The 24,558-nt window shown below is 39.2% G+C and overlaps 2 protein-coding genes across 2 annotated transcripts; one reads left to right on the top strand and one right to left on the bottom strand.

Moving 5' to 3' along the window:
- The first annotated feature begins 1,288 nt into the window (after positions 1 to 1,288).
- LOC124406739 (bicaudal D-related protein homolog) lies at positions 1,289 to 17,776 on the top strand. Its single transcript, XM_046882306.1, has 5 exons — positions 1,289 to 2,568; positions 14,431 to 14,763; positions 14,830 to 14,999; positions 15,267 to 15,543; positions 15,863 to 17,776. The coding sequence occupies exons 1-5, from the start codon at positions 2,323 to 2,325 to the stop codon at positions 16,478 to 16,480; spliced, it is 1,644 nt and encodes a 547-aa protein (XP_046738262.1). The 5' UTR covers positions 1,289 to 2,322; the 3' UTR covers positions 16,481 to 17,776.
- Positions 17,777 to 19,664: 1,888 nt separating this feature from the next.
- Positions 19,665 to 23,725, bottom strand: LOC124406540. The gene is made up of 11 exons (XM_046881976.1): positions 23,627 to 23,725; positions 22,814 to 22,991; positions 22,500 to 22,660; positions 21,797 to 21,978; positions 21,411 to 21,561; positions 21,258 to 21,368; positions 21,060 to 21,122; positions 20,771 to 20,960; positions 20,408 to 20,700; positions 19,922 to 20,193; positions 19,665 to 19,815 (listed from the first exon to the last, which is right to left on the bottom strand). Exons 1-11 carry the CDS (start codon positions 23,723 to 23,725, stop codon positions 19,674 to 19,676), a joined length of 1,842 nt encoding a protein of 613 aa, XP_046737932.1. The 3' UTR covers positions 19,665 to 19,673.
- Positions 23,726 to 24,558: the final 833 nt, after the last annotated feature.

A 24,558-nucleotide genomic window follows, 5' to 3' on the forward strand; every position in this document is an offset into this window, starting at 1 on the left:
CCTCGTCCTCGCCTGGGAGAAGATGTCTTAAAAGGACCGACTCGCATATTCCACGTACGTTATAACAACCGGCAGGTTTATTCGCAAGTGCTTGGCGTAAGAATCGCGTCACCTGGAATAACGTAAAAAGTCGACGACACGTTTACACGCAATACGTTTGCGGCATATTTTCTCACAGAATATTGTGTATGTTTGTATAAAGTTAACTTGGGGTGTCGAAACGTTAAATTCAACGGTGAAAACGTCGACTGCAGGTTTGCTCATTATTGACGTCACGGCACACCCATTTGTGTATACATATAATTCCTCCACACCGTTCCAATTGCACGATTGCCAGATACACGAATCCCACCACCCACACGTCTCGATCTGATGGAACACGAGTACCTGGGCTTGTTATCATTATTATTTGCCCAAGTGTAAGTGTCATCGATCGCGTGTTTGCGTATAATTTCGCCGTTACATCATCCCGCTAAAGGGCTGAGGGGGGCTCTTAATTCGATCAATCAATCATTAAATCCAATTCCGAGGGTATACGTTGCACGTTGGATAGCACTCGGAACGTCGAAAGATCGAAAGCAATAGCTGCGGAGTTGAGCGCGTTTCAAACTCGGCAGGTAAACCCTGCAGAGGTTCTTCCACCGCGCAGGAACTCGGAGTCAGGTGGCCCAGCCAAAGCAGACCAGGTGAGCCAGCTGAGCCAGGTGAGTCAGGTGAGTCAGATACAAGCCAGGTGAACGAAGAGCGAGAGGTTCAGGCTGTTTCGAAGCTAGTGGCCGTCGAGCGAGGAAACCTGGTCTCTAGTCTGCCTTGGACTCGGTGGCCACACGGCTTGCCGAGAGGAGCCAAGAGCCAAGAGCCAAGAGCCAAGGCGCAGTCGGATTCGCCGCACCGTCAGCGTTGGAGGAGGGGGTCTTCGGCGCACCGCGTGTTCCGGGTTTCCGTAAAATTTTCGCCTCATACGCAGGCAGCGCATCCCAGAGGATGACTCACTCGTCGTAGCTGTCTGCTAGCTGCACGCTTTGTTGACTTTCTACATCCAGGGCCGCCTGCACGTCAGTTTTCAGTTTGCCGTCGTGCCGTGGGTTGCATCCAGAGTATATACCTGCCGTGGGTTTCTCTGCGTTGTATAATTTACGTGTTTTTCCTTTCTTATCTTCTTTTGCTTTTTGTCCTTCTTGAGGAAAATACCTGCAATGGATCGTGGCTAAAAGAACGCTTGGATATATTTCTTCTGTGGAGTTAAATTTATTTCGTCTTCGAAATAGGAAGAAAGGAGTGGTGCAGTTTGTAAACTTGTGATGTAATTCTATAGTGCAACGTGGTGGGATTGTGACGTATAAATCTCGAGTATTCGACTAATTGTGAAATATAGTTTTTGTACGGTATATTTGTTTGTATACAGTGCCTTAAAACACGGAACGGTGCAATTAATGTTCCGTTTTAAAGTTGAACTCGATCGTTTCATTATTGAAGAGTGCAGTGTATCGTTGTAAAGATTTTGCAGTGAAAACGTGTTAAGTATCCCCGTCTTTGGGGCGATGATAAGGAACCTCGCGTATCGAACGTTTTAGTTATCGATTGATATACGATTGTCGTCACTTTTGGCTATACATGGTATTATTTTTTTTTATTTCTATACTCTTTATACCAAGTGCCTTTGATCGATTCCAGCTCGTCACGGTTCATAAAGAATTAATGGTACAACCAGTGGCGCTCATTAGTGAAATTACATGCATTATACTCGTGCCCATTTAATAACAATTAATTATCACAGTTTTATCTTCTAAGAAAACGAACTGCTGTACTAATAGTTGAAGACGAAGACTAAGGACACAATAAGGTTATTTTTTTAAATCTTGCTTTGAGGACAAATGAAATTCGTATTTTACAGCACCAGTTAAAGAATTTACTATATTATTATATGTGTGTACAACTGTTGATAAAATTCAACTTTAATACCTGATTACTGAGCGTGAGTTACGAGTGTGAATCAACGATTATAGACGCTTTCGAACGGTGCGAAGAATTGCGCAACAGAAGCTAACGATCAGAAGAATGTTCGAATAACAAGAAAGAAGGAAAAATAAGGAAAGGCGAAGTAATCACGGCGTAAGATGCGTACGAAAAGCAACAACTGTTACCTAAATTACTTCGATAAAAGATCGACGCAAGTTGCCTAACGTCGGTTCAAATGCATTGACGCAATCTTGTCGCCCACCTTTTGGCGCGATAAGAAGGAAAATATAATCTCTCCTTCTGACGCAGAGAGAACCTATCAGCAACAAACGATTATACAGTCCGTGGCCGATAGAAAAGAAAATGTTGCCGAGAAAAGAAGGCCAGATCGCGCCTTACGCCCTCGAAGATATGATCTCGGATCTTCAGGCACGCAGAAATTCTCTGGACCACGTCGACGACATGGCCGGGGATCCGATCGAGCTCCTGAAACAACGGGAACGGGATTTGGTCCTCGCTGCCGAACTTGGGAAGGCTCTTCTCGAAAGGAACCAGGAGCTCACTAAACAAGGAGAAGTCTTGGCCGAGGAGTATGCCAGTAAATTGGAGGTAAGGCCTGAACATCAGGCTGAAGTTTAATTAGTAACGTTATTGTAATGTTTCGCGTGATGAGGATGAAGTTGGCAACGTTAATGTATCGAAACATGGGGGGGGGGGAGGGGATTACTATTTTCAAAGTTTATAGTGACTTTGAAGTAGTCAAGTTTTCGAACTGTGAATACATTTTGCTTTATTATGATTTACTGAACTTCAGACATTCCTGCAACTGTGAAATAAGGATTTTCCGAAACGTTAATATAATCATCACAGTAACGTTATCGAACTACAGCCTCATTTCAGGTTTCGGAAAACCTGTTATTCCGCAATTTTGTGAATCTCTGAAACGCATAAATTTTTAATAAGGCAAAGCGGTAATTCATATTTTTTAAATTTGGCTACTTGAAGTCACTAGAAAATTGGTAAACAGTAATTTTTTTCCCAATGTTTCGTTACGCTAACGTTAATTACTAACTTCAGCCTCATGCCTGAACAATACCGCCAAATTTGAGATATAGATCAGAATTGTTGATTATCGTACCTGTCGTACTATGCATGAAAATTGATTCAGGATCAATTTATTCGAATGTTGATTAAGCTGAATCGCCTAAATGAAATTTTTATATTTCCAATTTTAGCAGAAGACTTCTCTGCTAAGAGAGAGAGAGATATATAAATTTATTTTTGGAAATTTAATGCCAGACTCGGCCGCCCCGTCGAGGCCTTGAATTTCTCGGGAATCAATTATTGGTGTCGTTTACAAAGTCGCCTAACCCCAGCTTAGCCTCTTCGACTATAAAGAGGCGAAGCAAAGCTTTAGTGCTTTGCGAGGGTGCGCTATACTGTATACCTAATATGCCTGTATACTATTAGCTGGGATTTTTCGAGCTGCGCTTCTTGGATTTGACACGACAAAATTTCGGAAAAATTGAATAAAACCAATGATTTTTCGGAAATTCTCAAATACGAAAATTGTTTCAATGCAAATTCCATAATTTTGGCATAATTTTTCATGGCAAATATATTTTAGTTGTAACCCTCCACGCTCAGAGAATACGCAGTTTTAACGGTACAGTTCTGGGTCACACATTCTCGCAGTGTGCGCTTTAATTCGACACGCATTATCGCTTGGGAAAATCATAAACTGAATAACATGGCCGATGCAGGAAGTCTTGCAGTCAAGAATTAGGGACGGTAGATACTGTATAACAGCACATGCAGTGAACGCAGATCGCGTTGATCGAGTATAAATTGTACGGAGTTGTGTATAAATCGTGCATTACAAAAGAGAGGAGTGATCATGCGAAGAGGCTTTGGCATCGATACGCATTATGATTCACAATGGAGGAATAAATAATAGAAATGAACGACGACGAGGCGTTTAATTCGAGTTTAAGATCGTGAATTGATGTAACGCCTAAACGGTCGGCACTTGGAATCACTGACGTCGAAACAGGCGAGCAAATTAGTCGAAGCCTCTAATTCAAATATTTAGAAACAGGACAAACAGGTTTAACGAAGCCTTATCCGAGAGACGCGAGAATTGATCAGTAAATTGGATATCAAGCCTGGAGACAATCGCGTAGAAATTCTCGACCTTGAGCGAGATTGCAGAAAGCTCGATACCGTGCGTGGGTATATATGTATATATATATAAGTATTCCTCCACGAATACGCCTTATTATTATACGTTATAGATATACAAATGAAAGAATTTGTATTCACCGAGTCATTGGAATACTAGAGGCGATAAATATTTCATCTCGACTTCTTGCGCCAACCAAAGTTCTACAATTTATTTCACGAATCAGCAGATCATATGCCTAATAAAAGTGTACAGCAGACTGAAAACATCGAATGGCACAAATCACGATAAAACCACAGTTTCCTCCTTATCTTCTATCATTTCTTTTTTGAGGAGAATCCAATTAATTCGGATATCTCAAGATTTATCTCCTTCATTTTACTACATTCGGCGAAAAATATCCCTCAATCAGGTGAACTGGAGAACGGAACCGAGTGTCGTTTTTGTTAATCGTTTGCGGGCATAAGTTGGTACATAAAAGTTTAAGCACGACACATAATACGTTACATTCGACAGTAGCAATTAGCATGCCGGAAATGGCTGCGCACTGCGCGACTTAAACGCTGCAAGCGTAACTAAATGTCTCGTATACAGTTATCGTAGTCACACCTAGCTTTCCCTGCTGTATAACTGCGTGATGTGGATTACTTCCAGAATCGAACAATTATTCAGTATGAATAATAACTACGCTCGATCAATCATGGGAAATTCAAAGATACTCTTACCACCTGTAAGCATATCGGCTTGAGCGATAAAAACGTATCTATTTGTTTTCGTACGTAAGTTTAGCGTCTTGACCCAGGTACATAATCAATATGGCCGCTGTTGACTCGCTTGCGATTTGATTTCAGTTATAGAATCGTTTTCAGCACTTCTCGATTATCCGTTACTATTTTACGTCGAACAAAATGATGGCAAAAATAGTTTGTCACAATTTCACCGCCGACAAAGCTTTGAGAACTGAGAATTTAGCTTACGAGCTTTAGCTACCGTTCGCTCTTAAATTCGTGACTATTGTATCGCCGTGATCTTGCACGTACCTCTAGGTTACGTTCTTCCCGTACAGCTGTGATTGTCTTGGTAAAACAATAAAGATTCTCCGACCCAGTTTACACCGTGCAGTAGATTTCGATGCTAAAATATAATTATGGTATAACGTAGGTATTGCTAATTATTTTATTCTCATCTTTCAAACACACCGTAGAAATGAATAAAGAAAACTATTCCTGCAACGCCTGAAATCAGAAAGAGAAAGCGTACCGTTATATTTTTCAAGAAAAAAGGAAAAGTAGACGAAAATTAATAATCGTAGGTATACGATGTTCTCTCTAGAAATCGGACGGAAGTGGGTGAAAAAGGATTTCAACTGGAGCGCCACATTACCGCTGAACACTTGGTTTTTCACTCCAGACGAGTGATTGTTTTTCCCCTGAAGATTACGAACATAATTATAGTTTTACGGAATAGTAATTAGGATGCCGAGGATTCGGTGAAAACAAGTATTCAGCCTAGGTCAGGTTTTGCTCACCGGAAACCCAGGGGTGTTTTTCGGGAAAAGAAGGCGAGGCCTTCGCGAGGTATCTACAGGAATCTATTGTTCGAGTCAACGAATGGGAAATGAATTCCGGATTTCTGGCGAAGTGCGTACCTCCGTGGAAGAGCCACGAAAGCGTGGAGCCAGCGCGCCACTTAGGCAAGACCCTCGGGGCCTCTTGGGCCTTACGTAGGTACGTAGCAGACAATGAAGTTCTGCAGGAAAGGAACAATAGCCGGCATCACGCTACCTGCTTCTCCCAGTTTCCTTCGACTTCTGCCTCATTTTTGACCTCCATACACGTATATAGGAACAGATACGCATAGAAACTCGTAATTCTGCAGCATGATTCAAACGCCTACCTATACCTATAAAGGCTGTATATACATGTACTTATAACGTGATACACGAAGAACAAGTAGGAAGACTTTCCGGAAGTGCTTGTATAAATAAAGAAACCGGCACTCTTTCTTCCCTCGCATAATGCGTTATTATTGTTGTATTGTACAAATTTTATTCACCTGTAAAACTGTATTAAGTATACGTACCCATATGGTATCTCGGCAAGATAATGTAGGCTATCCATCTCATAAATGGCAGTACGTGTTCTTTGACTAAACGGAAGACGACCAGCCACTTGTTCATATTATAATGTGTCTGCATCTCTCTCATGCCTGAACGTATCAAAACGGAGAGGGAAATCCGTGTGATCTCACCTCTCGTCATCAGATATTCATAACCGTGCAGCAGCAGCAGCAACGGAGTTCAAGTATAAGTAATAATGAATTGGTATGCGAATTACACGACGAAACAGGTTTCTTTAACCAACACGTAAACAAACGTACGAGAAAAAAAAACACTGCTTTAAGCATTCGACCATTTACTCTCCGTTACATCTGTTATATTTGTTCAGGAAAAAGTCACTCGTAAATAAAAATCAAGTACCTAATGCAAGCGTCTTCCAAAATTCTTCAAATTTTCATTGTGAAATAAAACATATATTTTCTGCAACAATCTACTCGTTTAAGTCATTAATCGTTTTCTTTTTTTCTTCCGATAGACAGCAATTTCACACGGCAACAACGAATTCATTTGATTAATTATCAGTTGGGTATATAAAATAAGAGTTGATCCCATTTCTTTATCGATGTATGATCGCTGATATTTTTCTCGAAAGATGGTCTGAGGAAGAAAAAAAACGATAATTACTTGTTTCTTTTGTAATAACGAAACGAGCAAGTGGCTGAACTAAAATTTTTCCATATCATTCTATAACTCGTTAAGCTTTGCTGAAGACTACTTTAAAGACCACCCGTACATTTTGCATAGATATGGAAGTGGGATAAGTATCACCGATTAGTCGAGAGTGTAAAGACCGCACGCGTTTCCGGTAACACGATCATTTCTTTCATACTTGTTATCACACGAATCTGCGTATTAAATTTCGTGTTCAAGTTGCACGATCACGTCGGTGAGACGAAGCCCTTCACTTCCGGTTCTTGGATCACAAGATATGCACGCGTTGACACTCACCGCCTATATTATTACATATGCAGTCATCCGGTATTATTTACACCTTACAGATTTACATAATCGACAAAAATTCTCCATTCGATGGAATGACATGTTGAAAATGAAGATGAAGTTAGTGACGTCACTGTAACGATGCATGCTTAAGATGAACTCTAGCTTACTTCGCACCTTTAGCAATGTCCCAAATTCAGTAATCCATGATAAACAAAACATGCTCTTATTTTTAAAAGCTAACTCCTTCAAAACTTCGGTCTCGTTGATGAAAGCGTAAACTAGCAGCAGTGATTTTTTATTTATCTATTTATTTTTTGTCATATTCAAGTCACTATTCTACGGTAAAAATCTTATCCTTGTATGCTTTTCGCAATAAACTTCTGTACATATATATAACTGATGCAACCTAAATTCAAGATAAGATAATAATACACCCGTGCCACTAGCTTAGAGGTGATCTCGTTATCGCTATTTAAAATCTGAGATAACGGCGATATAACACGAAAATAATAACGTTCATCGCTCGACATGAAATATAAAATCAAGTCAATTTCGTCTTTGCTAATTCATAGACAAGTATAAATTCCTATTCTATATATTACAGTTTATCGTAAGAGTGATTATCTCATCGTCGCGAGCATTTTTCCTTACGAAGCCTTCGCCTTGTTATCAAACTTCGAATTACTTTCTGATGACGGGTGTGTTATATCGCCTTCATTACGCGTTGTACGCAGAGCTGGCCATTTTATTTCGCTTATAGCATGCATGCAGTAATTGGACCGAATTTACTATCGCTGGTTTAAAAGAGGCCTTTAAAAGGCCGAATAATATTTTCCCTGCAGAGCCTAACATTTTCGATTTAACGAATCGATCGAAGTTTCAAAATGAATTTTTTTTAGTCCGAGTTTATCAAATTGCATCTTTGTTTTCTCTTTTTTAACTAACTGATAAAAATCTACGAAGAATCTCTCCGAATTGTAATACAGGGTTTGCAGCGAAAGCACGAGTTCAGTACTGAAATGTATACATATATATGTATACATGCTGCAGTAGCTTGATTTCTTCATTTAAAATACATGTGCGTTCCGGCGATCTTGCGCAACGATAAAACCAGCTTCACTTTCAGTGAAAATTACTTCTGTACGTATGAATTTATATACCCAGTTCAAAACTCAGATATGGTATACATATTTTGCATACAACAAATCTCGTTTCATTTTTAACATGATACCAATTCGACTGACTCACTTGCCACATGTGAATCGTAAGGGAAAATCAGCTGCTGACTGAGAGTGAGAGGCGAGGTCTGCACTTGTAAAAACAAAAATATGGAGTAAAATATAACGATTCGTATGCACATTTACATTCTAATCTCGTGGTAACATTACTCGAGTTAATCTACGATATGAAATGACAATACGTTGGATATATAGTTTCACGTTCTGAAATTCAATTACCTACGTATTGCAGACATTGCAAACCGTCGATGAACTTCGTTACTCATGAAATCGCATCGGATGATGAAATTCCAAAGATTTAACTTGGGGGTTAAAAATCGCTCAATTTTATCCTGATAATTATGAAAGGATCGCCGAGACTGCACCCGAATAATGCATGCTGACGATTTAAATATTCGATAAATTTCCAATGCCAACTAATGTCAAACGATATTGGCGATTCCGTTACAATGAACAAATATACGTGCGATTTTTTTTAGGCATACAACGTAATACTGTGGATTACCCCCGGTAATACAATCGGCGTGATTTACCCGGTCAGTTTACCAAAGTGGCGAGCAAACAAAGACTTTTATAGTAACAAAAAACGCAAAGGATACGTAAAAAAATTCCATTGTCCAGAATGATATTATTGCTGAGTTGAGGCCTTCGTTTTACCTTGAAAGCCTCTCGGACTGCTCGGGAATCGAATGGATCTGTTGAGAGTATCACACGCGCAAGGTCTGCGCCTTTGAAAGTCCCGCGATTTCACGATCAGGTAAAAGTGAAACAAACCGCAAGATTTGAAGTAACACTTCGGTGTATTAAAAACACCAACGATAAGAATAAAATAAAGCCGATTCGCCAAGAATTGAACCGATCTAATCACGGAAGCTGCAGTCGAGTTTTTTCTTCACTTCTTGTCAAGAAAAACTTCGAAAAATAGATATAAAAAATTATTCGAATTTGTTTTATTGGGTGAAAAAATATTCGGGAATATACAAGACGGCCATTGCATGCAAATTGCGAGAGGCGTCAAATGCGTTTCGTAAAAATCCTTGACATGAGAATCCTTGACTGGATCACCATGGCTTTGCGACTAAAGATTGTGTCTTCAGATCGTCGTGCCGACTGCCTCTGTGTGTTGAATCTTTATTTTCCGTGCTACTAGGCTGGAATTGCTTACGAATTACTCCGTTCACCGAAGAACCATGCGTACGTAAATGCGTACACATACATACGGTTCATATGTGTATGTATAACGTTCTGGTTCCATTAACGCGTAACCGCGACTATTTCAAGCTCTTTTCTACTTATATTATATTACGACCTGCACGGCCAGACCGGATTTTCTTTCCGTCATTACCGATTTTGGAAAGCCGTTGTAGATTACCATTCACCGTTTCGCAAGCAATTCACGTAGGTATCTTACATCTACGTATAACCGCATCTCGCTGAACAGATTCTATATAGTATATATGTTTATATGTATATCTATATTCATATACATTTATATATATATATTCGCCTACAGTGTATAAGTTTGGAAAAAATTACGTCATCGCTTAACATATGTCTGCCGAAAAGCGGCCTGATGTGAGACGAACTTGTAGTGAGCGGTGATTTGATCCTCCGAAATGAGTGTCCATCCAGTTATACCTGATGATGAATCGTACCATACCTATAATACATTCTCTGCCCACCGCGTTGAAAAACTAACGCGATTTTTTCATATTTCTCTACTTTCATCAAGGTGGTAATAATGTTACATTATGCTGCAGCTGCTGCAGTTACAAGAAACGAGAACGAAAAAATAATTAATCATACACACCCCATGTGTTCGGTTATATATATACTATACGATATACGTATTCTTATATCCATATATGCAGAATGTCTAACGACGTACAACGTAATGATATTTAGCGCGTTTATATATAGTGACAAGTAACGGTAAAGTAAAAAAGTCATCCTGTGATGATTCTACACCGACGTTACACTAAATTTAAATAAAACGAAAACTAGTTGCAGAATTAAAGAAAAGGTTTATACTTTTTTGCATTACCTATACGCACGACCTCCACTTTATAATTTACTTACGGGTAGACAGGCGAAGCATTGTTTTCTCTTTGTTTGAAACACTTTGAATTAGCTGATTTGAATTTCGGAATTTTCAAAAAGTCTACAACAGAAGTGTCAGGTTATTAAGAGTAAAAGTTTGCAACAATATTAGATACAAGCCTCGATAATAATAATTTTACGATTCGTAGATAGATAATTTGATAATTTCACTGGAACGCGGTAGTGCGGAGTCTGTAATATAATCGCATTATCTACCAATCATCCGAAAAGCTTTCACGTCGGACGTAAGATTTTCTTGGTTCACGCATATTGTGAATCGATGCGATTATGAAACAGAAAGAAAGTCTACTTTGTAAGGTTGAAGGATTTTTTAGACGGAATTTTCCAGCGAAATTCTTATTTTCCGTATCACTTTAAAATTTGAAATAATTCAAGCGTCTGCCATTCCTAATTTCGTATTCATAAATGATTTACAAAAAATTTACAAACTGTAATATATCCTATTGCAGGTTGGCAATAGCAAAAAGTCGCGCAGTCATCAATGCGTGCAGCTATATTAACGATCAGTGTAAAAAATGATCGATCCTTCGCAAGTCGAGATAAATGTGCGGTATTTCAAAGCCAAAAACATCGGGATTCTGGAAAGCTTTTTACCAAACTTCCGCACGAATCTATCGTATTACAGAGTACCTTAACATAAGCCTGAACGTTTAAAAAATTGCAGTAAATTATTATAAAAACACAAAATAAAAAATTTCTACCGAAATTTCGAGTTGTTTCGAGTGTAAACTTTACTTTTCCACATTTATACGTACTACATACGGGGTACATAAAACGGTGGTCGTAATTTCACAGGTAGTTTATGTCTTGCTCTAGTTGATATCTCCCACGAGTTGCCGTCGGTTCAGACTTTACAACCAGGAGAAGCTAATTGGGCAAGATTCGTGTCCAGGTGTATAAATGCGGACTCGGATATAGCAGACTTCTATCGTAATATCTTTGGCCGGTATTACGCAATTAATCGTTGCGCTGATTCAGCCTTACAATTAGCTAGGTGGTGGTATGGTTACGGGACTCCCAACATCGGACGTCGTTGCAGCTTTCGAGGCTCTCCCGCCATTCGCTTCGCTCCAAACAGTTGACCACGGGCCATTGCCTCGACTCTTGTAGTCACACTGCCAACTCGGCTTTGTCAACTACCACCTAAACTACTGTACCAACTCCACACCGACGCTGCCTTCGGGGAAAGTAAAACCTCCGGTTTGCCGGACTCCACGAGTCTCCACGAAGCTCAAGCTGGCAGCAAGAGTTAGCAGCCAGACATGTTAAACTTTTTGGGAATAGAAAAGGAAATAGAAAACGTCGAGTCTTCTCGACTCATTTTCGGACCCCACCTGTAAAAACAAATTCATTTTATTCTATAAGTATAAAGTCGACACTCGGTGCTGGGTCTTCGAACAACGCGATAAGAATTTCATTGCTATATTTAATTCTTGGTCGACCGATTTCAATTATTACCTACTAGAGAGAAAATCAAAAATTCAATCTTTATTATGCTGTCTTTTTTTCCTTTTCTTTTTCAATAAACCGTAATGCGTAACAACTTAAGGCTCGTCGAACCTGAATCTGGATTCATGTCGCTGATTTTTTCACGATTCTGAAAGATTGGATATTTCGGAAGAAAATTGGACCGTGACTGAACTAGTCGTAATGTTTCTCATTATAAAATTCTTTCGGTTCCCTCTCACTTTGCGAAACAATACTTATCTAGTCATAATACGTTCACGTCTCAAACGTTTGCGATTCTGCGTGGCTGATCTCGCAACATCGTCCGTATAATCCATATACTATACATGTATATTCCCTTCGCAAATGTTGGCTGTATGAATCATGCAACAGTGTGCAAGATCGGCGTATATCCGGGACGCTGTTCTGTAACAAAAGGCATTAAAGAGGCAGCCAAAGAAGGTATATTGAACTCTTACACCGTCCAGCAAGGTACGTTTAACCGTCTCGAGCCTCGTCACGCTTGAATGGTAGAAGTGGATCGAATTCGCGTTTAGCAAAAAAAAAAAAGAGTTGAACCCTGCGGTCAAAGTTCGCCAACAAGGACAATGCTCCGTGGTCCCGGCGAAAAAGTTGACAAGAAAAGAGATTCACGTCAGCATTGGTCAAAAATTAATTTTATTAAGGATTTCGAACTTGTGAGCAACGGTTTCATGTATTGCTGGACGAACTTGATACCGGCTGATTTTTTTCTTTCTTTTTTTCGCCAAATTTCGTGATCATTTAAACTCGGTACAGTACCAAAGAAGCCGAAGTTTAAAGCTCACGGTGACTTCAAAGGTAATGCACAGTGAGTCCAAGCGGAGGCTCAGGTAGAATGTAGGTGATCAGCAGGCTAGCTGGAGGTTGCCAATCGATCGGTGACTAACCACGGGGACCAAGGCCATGACGTTTTGCCTGCACCTATCTACCAGCTACTGGTTCGATAAAGTTTCAACGCACGGTCATGCTGAAAGAGTCGAGTATGTGTACATAATATACGTATGTGTGAAATGGCATACGTTAATCATAATACCTACATGGACGTTGTAAACATCGTCGAGACTTTCGTGACGCATCGCGCTTGTTACATATTTTATTTTATTCTCATAGCAATTTTTATAACGCAAATATTTGCGGACGAACCGTTTCTGCATAGCGTAATCCACTCAGCTGCAGCCAATCTACAACGATATTTTATACATTTCATTTCGATCAACTTCTATGCATGTAACTTGTTTTTTTTTTTCACCAGCATATGAAGTACGGTTCCTGTACGAAGAAAGGAATTAATTTCCCTAATACATAATTATTAATTATGTAAGTGTGTAAACGGGATAAGGTTACTGGAGTGTGTTAAGACTGCAACGTTTTCTTTTCTGGAATTTTAAATTCCTCTTTTTCTTTATGCTTTTGTAAATTCTAATTTTGTGGTTTATTTTTAATGAAACTTTTACTAATTATCTACCATTGTAATTAGGAATTTTGTTCGGTAATGAGCGCTGTATATATATACAATTCTTAACAGCCTTTCTCAATTCCAAGCGATATGCTTACATATTGCCGTACAGCAGCGAAAGCTGAGACAGTTACTGTAACGACCTCTCGTTTTCGAAAAGCAGACAGAAAACGCTCTCAAACTATTACTCGGATAGCCAGACGTGTATTTTCCATCCTCTCCAGTAGAATTTGGGGCGTAAAATTATAGAATGGAATTTTTTTCGTGCCCAGTTCGATTGTTCGTAAAGCGTGACGACATATACGAAAACCACAAAATGCGGTTGTATGAAATCGAGAAAAAAGAGAAGAATTCATTGGGCTCTTCGAGGTGATATTATATTATACGAAGAATTTATTATACCTATCCACCGATGCGAATACGATATTCATTGTCTCTGCCTCAGCAAGTGACAGAGTTTCGACTCTATACTCGTGTCTGGAAGACAGATCTGAAATAATTTCTATCAACTTGGTTTACTTTGCGTCGCGAAAGTAGAGAGCAGGTTTGAAATTTGTATTTATATACGCAGTTTCGAAACACGAGATGCATTTCTCTGTGTAATATAATCGATAGCTAAGGGGTATATGCAGAGGGAAATATTTCTTACCTAGAACTGCAGCGTATAACGAATAATCGCGACGACATGCCATCGATTCCTTCGGACTCTCCGAGCGTTTCTTTCCCGCGGATATCACGGCACCAAGCCTGTGTTGTTGTTGACCTGAAAAAAAGCAAGAGAAAGAAGAAAATATTCTCTTTCACTTCCCACGCTAACTTCCAATATACTGACCCTGATTTTTGCGATTCCGCAAGCATCGCCTAATGGCTATATTTTCGTAGCGCGGGTAACGACTGGAATAAATATATTGATGAATGTTCACAGAGTCTGGAACAAGAGAGGCACCTCCTGAGACGAAGACTTGAGGAGGCTCACGACGAGGGCGAGGTGAGAGCACTGGAGCTGCAAGCCGACCTGGAGGCCCTTCGGAATCAGTTAGAAGAGCAGGGGGAGCGTGCACGACGTGCTGAAAGGGAGCAAGCAGCCCTGGTGACGGAATTGGCGGCCCAAAACACACGGCTTGCCGATCAGCTCCGGGAGGCAAACAAGCAGGAAGAACAGCTCTTAGCCGAGCTGAGGGTCCTCAGGGATAAATGCGCGCTGCGGAGCACCACGCTTCAGGACCACGTCAGCAGCTTGGAGATCCTCAGGGACGAGGTAAGACCATATTCTTCAGACGCGGATGACTGGAATCCAACGTCAATTTCATCCACATTATTTCAGGTACAAATTGTCTCGGCCCAAAGAACTGAACTTGAGAGGAGATCCCTGGAGCTCCGGGAGGAAAGGGCGCGCGCTGTTGCGGCCTTGGAAGAAGCCGAGGAGAGAGCCCTCGTCTTGGATAGACTGGGTCACGAAGCTGAGCACAGAGCAAGAAAAGCCGAGAGAGAGAGGTAGGGAGATGGGTTCAGGGTAGATGGGAAATTAGAGCTTATTTACTCCAGAAAAGGTCCTCTATAAGGGCGACGCATCGAACACGGATCGTGAACATTAGGAATCAAATTATCGGAGCGTGTTAGAACGGTGTTAGGTACTTATAAGTAGAACGCGAAGTGTGAACTAGATGCGGTAAACAGAAATCAAAACCAGCATTCCTAACTTGAATTTACATCCATGTTAATGAACTGCATATTAAGTGTATTCGTGTAACTTGCTTACAGAGATGAGCTGGCTGCTGCATTGGCAGCCCTGGAGGCGGAAAGAAGAGGAAGATCCGGATCCATACAAAAACCCCCGAGATCACTGCAGGCGGAAATGGAGTGCGAGGAGAGCGGAAGTTCTTTAGGAGAACCCGAGGATCTCAAAGCCGAAGTAACGAGGGCTTGCAAAAGAATGCGAGAACTCTGCGCTCAGCTCAGAAGAGGCGAAGACGACTCTGGCCTTCAAAGCGACTGCGATGAGTCCATGTTGGTCTTGGCGAACGGTGCTGATACTGAGGTGAGAGATGTGAACATGATCCATGATTGATGTACCCACCCACAGTGTTTGTTCGTTGAAATCGAATTCTTGAATCTCAGTCGACGTTCACCTTTCTTTGCGCAAAAAACTGACTATATGAATCGAATCGAACACACGACTGTCCATAATCATCGACAAGTATAAACAAACATCATTAATTACTGAGAAAACGCGGAGCACCGATCTGATTACCCAATCTCACCAAAGAAAAAATCATTAACGATACATTGAAATGTGATAATTTAGCTGACAGAATTTCAGGAGTAATATAATGTAAAGAATCTTTCAATTTCCGCAGGCAAACTGTCCCGGGGCGTTGTCGGAGTTGACGGAGGAGTTGTTCAGACTGGCATTAGCCGGACGAGGTGCTCCTGGAGAACTTGGCCTGGCGGTGGAATTGCACAGGGTACGAGAGGAGCTCGAGCATTCGAGAGACCAGCTGAAACAGACGCAAGATGAGCTCAGACGAAGAGGGGAATCGCTACTTGAGCTTACGAGTAAGTTGAGTGTATGCGAGGCCGAGCTTCGAGGCGTACGAGAGGAACGAGACAGAGCCAGAGGTGACATCGAAGACTCGGCACTCACCAAGGACGAGGTCCTAGCCCAGGCGTACCAGGTCAGGGACCAAGCTGTCGCCCGGAAGAACAGGGCGGAAGTCGAGCTGGCAAGAACGAGGATCGACGTGCTGCAGGCTAACAGCCAGCTGATGGAGGCTATCCAGCAGAAGATTGAGCTGAGTCAACAGCTCGAACAGTGGCAAATGGACATGCAAGCGCTTCTGGACGAGCAAGTTAGGAGTAAACTGATGCCGTCGAGCGGTCCGGTCAGCGGTAACGGGGACAGTTCGGAGATGATTGTTCCGGCTAGAAAGAAGCGCAGTACGAGTGCTTCGAAGAAGATTTTTGGACTATTCTGAAAGTTATTGGGTTGAAAAATTTCGCCGGAGATCTGCAATCTTCGGCTCGATTTTTTATCATGGGATCAAAATTTTAATGCGAGAACCTATCGCAATGTGATTATATATTATTGGTCGGAGGGCGGCAATATGATGCGGCTCCTTGTTTTTATTGCTGTGGCATTTCTTCAACTGGGAATCTGCGCTTGGATGTTGACGAAGATAAATTCTCGGCGTTGATCGCGATTCGAATGATTTAGTTCACACGGAATAAATTAGCCCAGGGTATTGAACGTGAAGGTGATAAGTAAAAAAGAAAACTTGTTTTTACAATATTTTTATGGATTCTATATAAGAACCTTTGTGCCTGCGCGGTTGTATAATTGCTCAAGATTGATTTTCAATGGTCGTTTCACAAGTCGTTATAACAAGTTTAGAAATTTCACTGCAGAGTGCAGACGTTTATCATTCGGTGTAATTAAAGTATCATAAAATCCTCCGTGTTGCACGAAAATTCGATGAGTGGCTTGAAGAAATCTTGCGAAATGCCAATTAAACTTGAAGAAATTATTACAGTTAAATTATACGCGCTTGTACCTCAAAATTTCTATTCAACGAGCATTCTATTTTACATTCTGTACTTGAACGTATACTATGCAGAAACTACAGATTAAGTTTTTGATAGAAAAAAGTTTAACGACTGTACAAAAGTTGATAAATTCATGTTCATCAAAACACTGGTTCCTGAATTTTGCCTGAGACATAAAAACCGTCGAGTCATACAAGATATGGATGAGTAGTTCCACTTTGATGCTATTAACATAATACGCGAATAGAATGAAATTGAGTAAAAGAAAGCATGTCTTAAACTTATTTCTCGTTCAATTTCAAAGAATATCCAGAAGTATATAAGCAAATAATTAAAATAACAAGTTCGTAAATACGTGTGTGAGTGCAGAATACCGCACGTAGCATCGGGGCGTGTCGGTGCAAAGTAAGAACGAACGTGTGTAGAAGGTCACTTTTAAAAAAAAGTATCACACGTCGTTTCACACCGATGAGTCAAGATTTCGCCAACGACCCACGCGAAACATTTTATACTTACTTTCCTCCCTCCCCACGGATACTTTATACCTATGTCCGTTCGTCCGTCCGTCCCACATATGCCACTATTGGGCTTGATTGTGAGTGACAAAATATTTATTTATGTATCGAATATAAAAAGGAAGTTACCGGAGATGTGGCCTTTTAGGATTTAAACAAAAGTGCAATAAAACGCATTGGTTGAAGTGCTGTTGTATCATATTTGAGCGATGAATAATTTAACTTCAATCGTATAATACATACATACATATATATATATATATATATATATATATATATATATATATATATATATATTTCATATTCATATATATGTATATGTATCCCTATCCATATCTATTTGATTATGTAATGATACACATAAAATAAGTCTATGTACTTGTAAGATTGTAAGATATTTCATTACCATATAAGCATACGTTATTATACCGCATATTTATTTAATAAAATTGACTGTACAAATGTACATCGCTGTACCCGTTACACCGCTTATTTCGTGTAATTACATCAACCGGATGCAACGCATAACCTTGGGTCGGTGCACCGAAAATATTTGTTGAAACACAGTTACTTTCGAACTTATAGTTACATATAATACCTACTCTTCCAACTTACCTTACTTCCGTGAAATGTGCAGACAATTAGGACTCCTTTTTTTATGTTCTTTGCAATTAGTAATTTACCCCGACTTAAGACAATACTGTTTATACTTATCATACTTGCAATGATTTAGATGAGCTTATTGAGAGTGATTTACTGTGATATTGATGAAAGCATTTCGTCAACAAAGGCCACGAGAACAGAGTAATCACTTCTACCAATTATAAAATTGTTAAATTTCATACTGTGTCCGATGTTCGTTACGGCAATGCTCGTGTATAGCCAGAATGTTTGCGGTAAGGGAGAGAACCACAGAATTATTAAAATAACGTCAATATAAGTCTCAATTAGTCACCATATTACGTTGGGAATCACAAGTGAAGGACGCCTTTTAAATAGCACTATAACCTTATCTTCTCTCATCATCTTTCAAGAAATATTTACTGAATATCATAAAGTATAATATTTAATCACTGTATTCTGATTACATTCAGTAAAGTATGAATATTTGGCAGCCATACTCATGATACCTACAAATTTCACATTAGTATAACAGTTATAATATAATAAATTTCAAGCAAGAAAATTAAATAAAGAGTTTTAAGAACCAGAGAGTAAATTCTAGTCACAAGTTCAAAACAAAAATAGAAGTGTCTCAAATTTAAAATGATTTTCGATTAGTACAAGTTACAAAAACCTTTGATGTTGGTGAATGCATTGATTGATTTAAAGAAGTACATAAAGGTAAATGTTCGAATGACATCACTAAATCGCAGTCTGAAGACAGATTGGATACGGTACTATATTCAATGATCACCCTTTGATCTTTCATAAACATAAATTTCCAGAACATTTTCAACATATGTACATTACAATTTGAGTGATGTCACGCTAAAAACGAAAAATCAGACAATTTAATTTTACTTTTTAGAATTATATGTTGTCTGATTTACCTTCGTAATTCAATTGTAATCTTTAACAGCCCGATAGGAGTCATAAGAGCCCAGTTTAAACTAATTAAAATCTACCACAAAATTTTGATGCAAGCACTGTCAAAACTATTATGTTAAAAGTATATCAATATTATTTTTTCCTAACTAAGTACCTTGCAGGGTTTCTCAAAACTGCACCTTACAGGCCCGATCGGTTAAAAAGCTATTGGAAATAATATTCAAGAGGCAATAATTTTGTTTCAGCAGATATGCGTTAATGAAAATTTGAATATTGGAGATTATGTTGCGTTTCTAAGACCAAATTATAGGTTTACAATAGTACCAATTTGAAAGCTCCGAATCAATTTGTAATGAAGAACACGTTTAAAATCTGTTATAATTGTCTTAGAATTTTGCTTTCTCATGAGAAAAGTGTTATTCTTTCTCGTTCCATACCTCCACATTCCTTGACTAATAGACGAATTCCATAACTTTTCCTCAACTTTTCGGTTTTCCCTGACTAATGACCACCATATGATGTGTAAAGAAGGTTTTCGTAAATATCGTTTATTACCATCTTATCGAATAAAATCAAAATCAGGATCAACTCCCAGGTGTGAACACAGTTCATTAAAATGCTCAGGTAACCGAAAACGCGTATGCGGTGAGATTACGGCAAGTGGGTCATCAGGTCCGTCAGTCACTTCGAAACCAGTCCAGCTGCCAACAATAAGTCAGAACATAGAGGTTGCATATTTTCAAGAGATATTATTCCTGCTGATCTATATGTTACTGTTGAAAAGTATCATCTTTCACAGAGACTAACCGGACAATAAAGTGGTCGCGATATTGTGTGATTGGGTCCTGATATAAAGTTTTGGCTGTAGCAAGAGCAAATGGTATTGAAGTATCACGAAAGTCAACCGTATAGTCCTCGTCTAGCCTTATACGCGACTCATCATTTTCCACGAGCAAACGGAATTGTGGGGTGTCAACCCAAATGACCCTACAGCCGTGTTTCAATAAGCGGTCAATCCATTCATTGGAACCAAATTCAACATTTAAATCATTGTCTTCGTCTGACTGCAAGTCATAAACCTAGAACCATGGTAAAAGCATTCAGGTACATTATGTCACAATACATAGCAGTGGATACGCTGTAAGCTTGCTATTATTTACTTACGGAAAAATCCTTTACAATGAGAGAAAATATAAATAAAAGTGTTTTTATTCGAATGTTTTCAATGAAAGATAAAGAATTGTATTATTTTGAAGTAGAAGAATTTTAGAACAAAGTAAGGATGAAACTTACCGGACAACCGCATCTTTGCTTTAACTTATCTCTGAAAGATCTCATTTCTTCCATGAACGAAGACGGTCCCTTTGTGTAAATTATTAAAATTCTCTTGGGATTATCTTTGTACAGTAATGGATTTATTGTGTTGAAGGGTACATCATTTCCCACGTGGTTTCCTCCACGTCGGATTCGAAAAAATTTGAACATCCAAAGGAGCAATATTGATACCAAGAGAATAGCAACTGAAGTTGATGCAAGCTCAAGATGAGTCCAGCCAGCTGCAGGTTTTTTATTATCTCGGAAACAAGCTGCAATTAAGACAGTCAGATTTATCAATTGTATTAATTCCCAGTGAGCATAATAACGTCAATATCTCACATAGCTTGGTCCTCCCAATTTCGATAGCATTTGTCCATTGTAGAAAGTCATTTAGGTAATCATCACACCCTGGCAGTATCGAGATGTATGTTTGTGAAAATTCTGCAAAATGACAAACTGCACCTTCTTTCAGTCCTGTCCATTCGACCACAACGCTCCAGGCACCACCAGTCAAGTTCTTAAACGCCACCTGTGTACATTAATTGTTTCATTTTTATTTTACAATCGCAGAAAATAATATGGAAAACTGGTTCAGATAATATAATTTTTTGAGGAATGTAACACTTACTTGCGACCAAAGTCTAAGGTCTGTGTCATTGCGCAGGCATCGAAAAGTCAAGTTGTTGCGCATCTATTGTATCATATCGTAAAAAGTATTAAATACACATCTATATCTCATATATTATTTGACACAAGGAATAGACATGGTAAACAATTATCAACACATCAATTGCCGTTTGCATGATGTAACATTCTATACATGCACGGGGCCGTTAGATTGATTCTGACACATTGAAGGCTGCCCATGGTACCTGTTCCCCATGTCAAACAAGTGGTAGCAGACTACAGCAGTAAGCTTAAATGTGTCAGAATCAATCTAAGGGTCTACACAATGAATTTTAGAATAGTCGGTAGTTACCATTTCCACTTCGCACCTCTGCGATGGCGGTAATGTGGTCAAATCAAAATCACCATCTTCTGTTAAGTTTTCTTTGTCAATTTCCCACAACATGAGATTCAATCGAAAACAGGTTGAAGCTATGGTCATGTTAAAGGGTAATGTCCGATTCCTGAAAATAACATTACACGGTTCTTTCCTGTATCTACTATTTCGTATCATCTGTGACTTTGATAGAAATAAAAATCTGGTACTATTCAATATTAATCCACATATATTGCATCAAGGAGCTATACAGTTTCGTTATTGAAAATTTTCCAACTAACATTGTAGATGCGTCATGTACCTAAAAAGTTACCCCCCCCCCCCCCCTCCCCGTCCCCTTGAGTAGATCAAATGAAGCTCACGTTTCAATAGCCACCTTTGAAACATCTTCATAATCGCATCTGAAGGTTGGATCATGAACAGGGTTCGTGGTGTTATAAAAATATGGACCCCACAACCACCCTTTTTCTTCTTCATTTTTCATCTCAAAATAATAACAGCCAGTAAATATGTCAATAAACATACCATTAGCAGGTATATCTTTCTGAAATAAAAAAATAAATTGAAATAAAAACAAACTTGAAAGTACAAACCAAAAGAACTTAAAGTCTAATATTTATGATTTGTTGTCTTTGATAAAGCGTCATATTATGTAACGCTATTTTTTACCTTTTTTGACCCTTCTCCCCAATAGTAACACACAGGAACGTATGCCTAGCCCCCCCCCCCCACACACACACACACAATTCTTACCTTGCGCGTCTGATTTCTAAGATTATGACGAGCAGTGAAGATTTCCAAAAAATTAAGATTAGCATGTCGCGCGCGCGATTCAAGTTATCAATAGTGATCAGTTCATAAATTTGAACGACTTTTCGAGTTAAAACATTCCAAAAAACTGTTACGTAACATTTGACAATACCCCCTCCCTCTCGTAAGAAATAGTCACGGTTTGACCAACCTCTCCCCCCCCCCCCCCCCTTGAGGACGTTCCGTAGGACTTGAATGACGCCTGAGCATTTAAATTAATATCGATTGTTCATACATACAACTTAAATTACCTACTTTTATAGACAATGATGAGTCCTCATCGTTAGGAGTATTTTGGAGCAGATTATTATCTTCCCTAGGGTCACAAGCACATTCCGTCTTATTTTTCACATGTGGTATCATTAGTAGAGTAAGTTTGAAATTTTCTCGTGGCGTTGATACATTCCAATTAATAACTTAAGACAAAAATAAAAATAATGAATTTTATCACTATATGAAATGAAATATTTCAATACTGAATCATTAATCAACATATAATTCGTATGTTTACAAATATGATTTGCAATTACATTACAATAATGTCTTTATTTACTAAATAAATGTCATACCAGAAAAATCTTGAGATAGTGTGGACTGCTGGTGCTGAAGCCAACTAGGTGGGTCAGATGACTTGGGTTCATAGTCACACTGATTTTTTTGGCTCAGATTTGCCGAACTCAATTGATTGTCTAATTTACGAATCTTACACTTACGGTGTGGTGGATGGTAGTCCCACTCTCGCCAAGTCTAAAACAAGTAATCATGTCTGGATGAAGATATTTATAAATTTGATCATTACAGCTTTTGGTAAAAACGAATTACAGAATAATACTTCACTTGCTCTGACGACCCCTGAGATTCAGTAAGAAATTGGTTTAATCATAATTTATAAAGGGTGACCCAGTACCCACGGACCACTGAGCACTGACGGATTCCTTGCAAAGAAATAAGACTAAAATTGCTCTTGACAATTTTTTTTTTAAAGCAGCGGTTTTTGATTTAAAACCGTTCGAAGTTCACCAATCACGGCGCAGATGGGACCGAGAGTGCGAGCCAAGTGCGAGCCAAGTGCGAGCCAAGTGTAGCTATAAGCCCGATCAGCGTACGCTAATTGTAAGCCTCGCCTAAGCTCGTGCGCCTGGTCCCATCTGCGCCGTGATTGGTGAACTTCAAACGGTTTTAATCAAAAACCGTTGCTTTAAAAAAAAATTCTCAAGAGCAATTTTAGTCTTATTTCTTTGCAAGGAATCCGTGAGTGCTCGGTGGTCCGCGGGTACTGGGTCACCCGAGAAGTATACTGTGTCTGAAAATTTTTATCTTGTGATACGAATATTTGACATAACTTAAAGAATAGAATTTATAAATTAAAATTTAAATAATACATTATCTTGTCCGGTTTCCTGGCCCAACCCAACATCAACGCACACACGGAGAATTATCCAACAAACGGGGATAAAAGTCGTAAAATTTTTACCACTCATGCTCCCACACGTAGAAATAGCTACTGAGCCTTTTAAACGGTAGTTTACTGAACTGTACTGACCATATTGCCGCGAACGTCATGCGGTAACAATTGAACACATATGTCGAGCTATCTGATTCTACTTATCTGAAACGCGAGGAAAAACTTAGCCGCATTCTGTACGGAATTTATTAATCCGTAGAATCCGTGCCATTTCTTTACTTCTGCGTCAAATGAAAATGTATTGAAGTGTTTTTGTTCAGAATTGCGTGTAAAATCGGAAGATATAGGTATAGTCCAGGCATTTTAGGTTTTCTGTTCGAAATAAATCGGAGCTTCGATTTTTGTTTTTTGATCGTTTCATTTTCACGTTCTGAACAACATATTGAAAATCGAGAACGAGATCGCGTTCGCGTTAATGAATATTCGAGATCAAAGGTTGACAAATTCAGTTTTCTGCAAATATGTCGCTTCCTATGGCTTGGAGACCAATCAAGGTAGTTATAAAAATTGAAGCTGAAAAAATTAGCACCAAACAAGTCATATTCATTTTTCACGTACAATGGACGATTTACGAAATATAGCGCGAAGAAAATCCATGACATTCGTAGTATCTGTCGCCACACCACTTTTTACGTATTTTTTCAAATATCTCGCTTCCGATAGCTCGGAGACAAACTGAGTTCATTATCAAAGAAAAGATTAGAAAATTTCCCACGAGAAAGGTCTTATTCATTATTTTCCTCGCCATTTTCGCACCACTTTCGAGATATTTTTGCAAATATCTCGCTTTCTATGGCTCGGAGACCAATTGAGGATCAGATCGAAATTGAAGATTGTAAAATTTCGCAA

This window comes from Diprion similis, chromosome 6 (assembly GCF_021155765.1).
Source record: "Diprion similis isolate iyDipSimi1 chromosome 6, iyDipSimi1.1, whole genome shotgun sequence".
Lineage (NCBI taxonomy): Eukaryota > Metazoa > Arthropoda > Insecta > Hymenoptera > Diprionidae > Diprion > Diprion similis.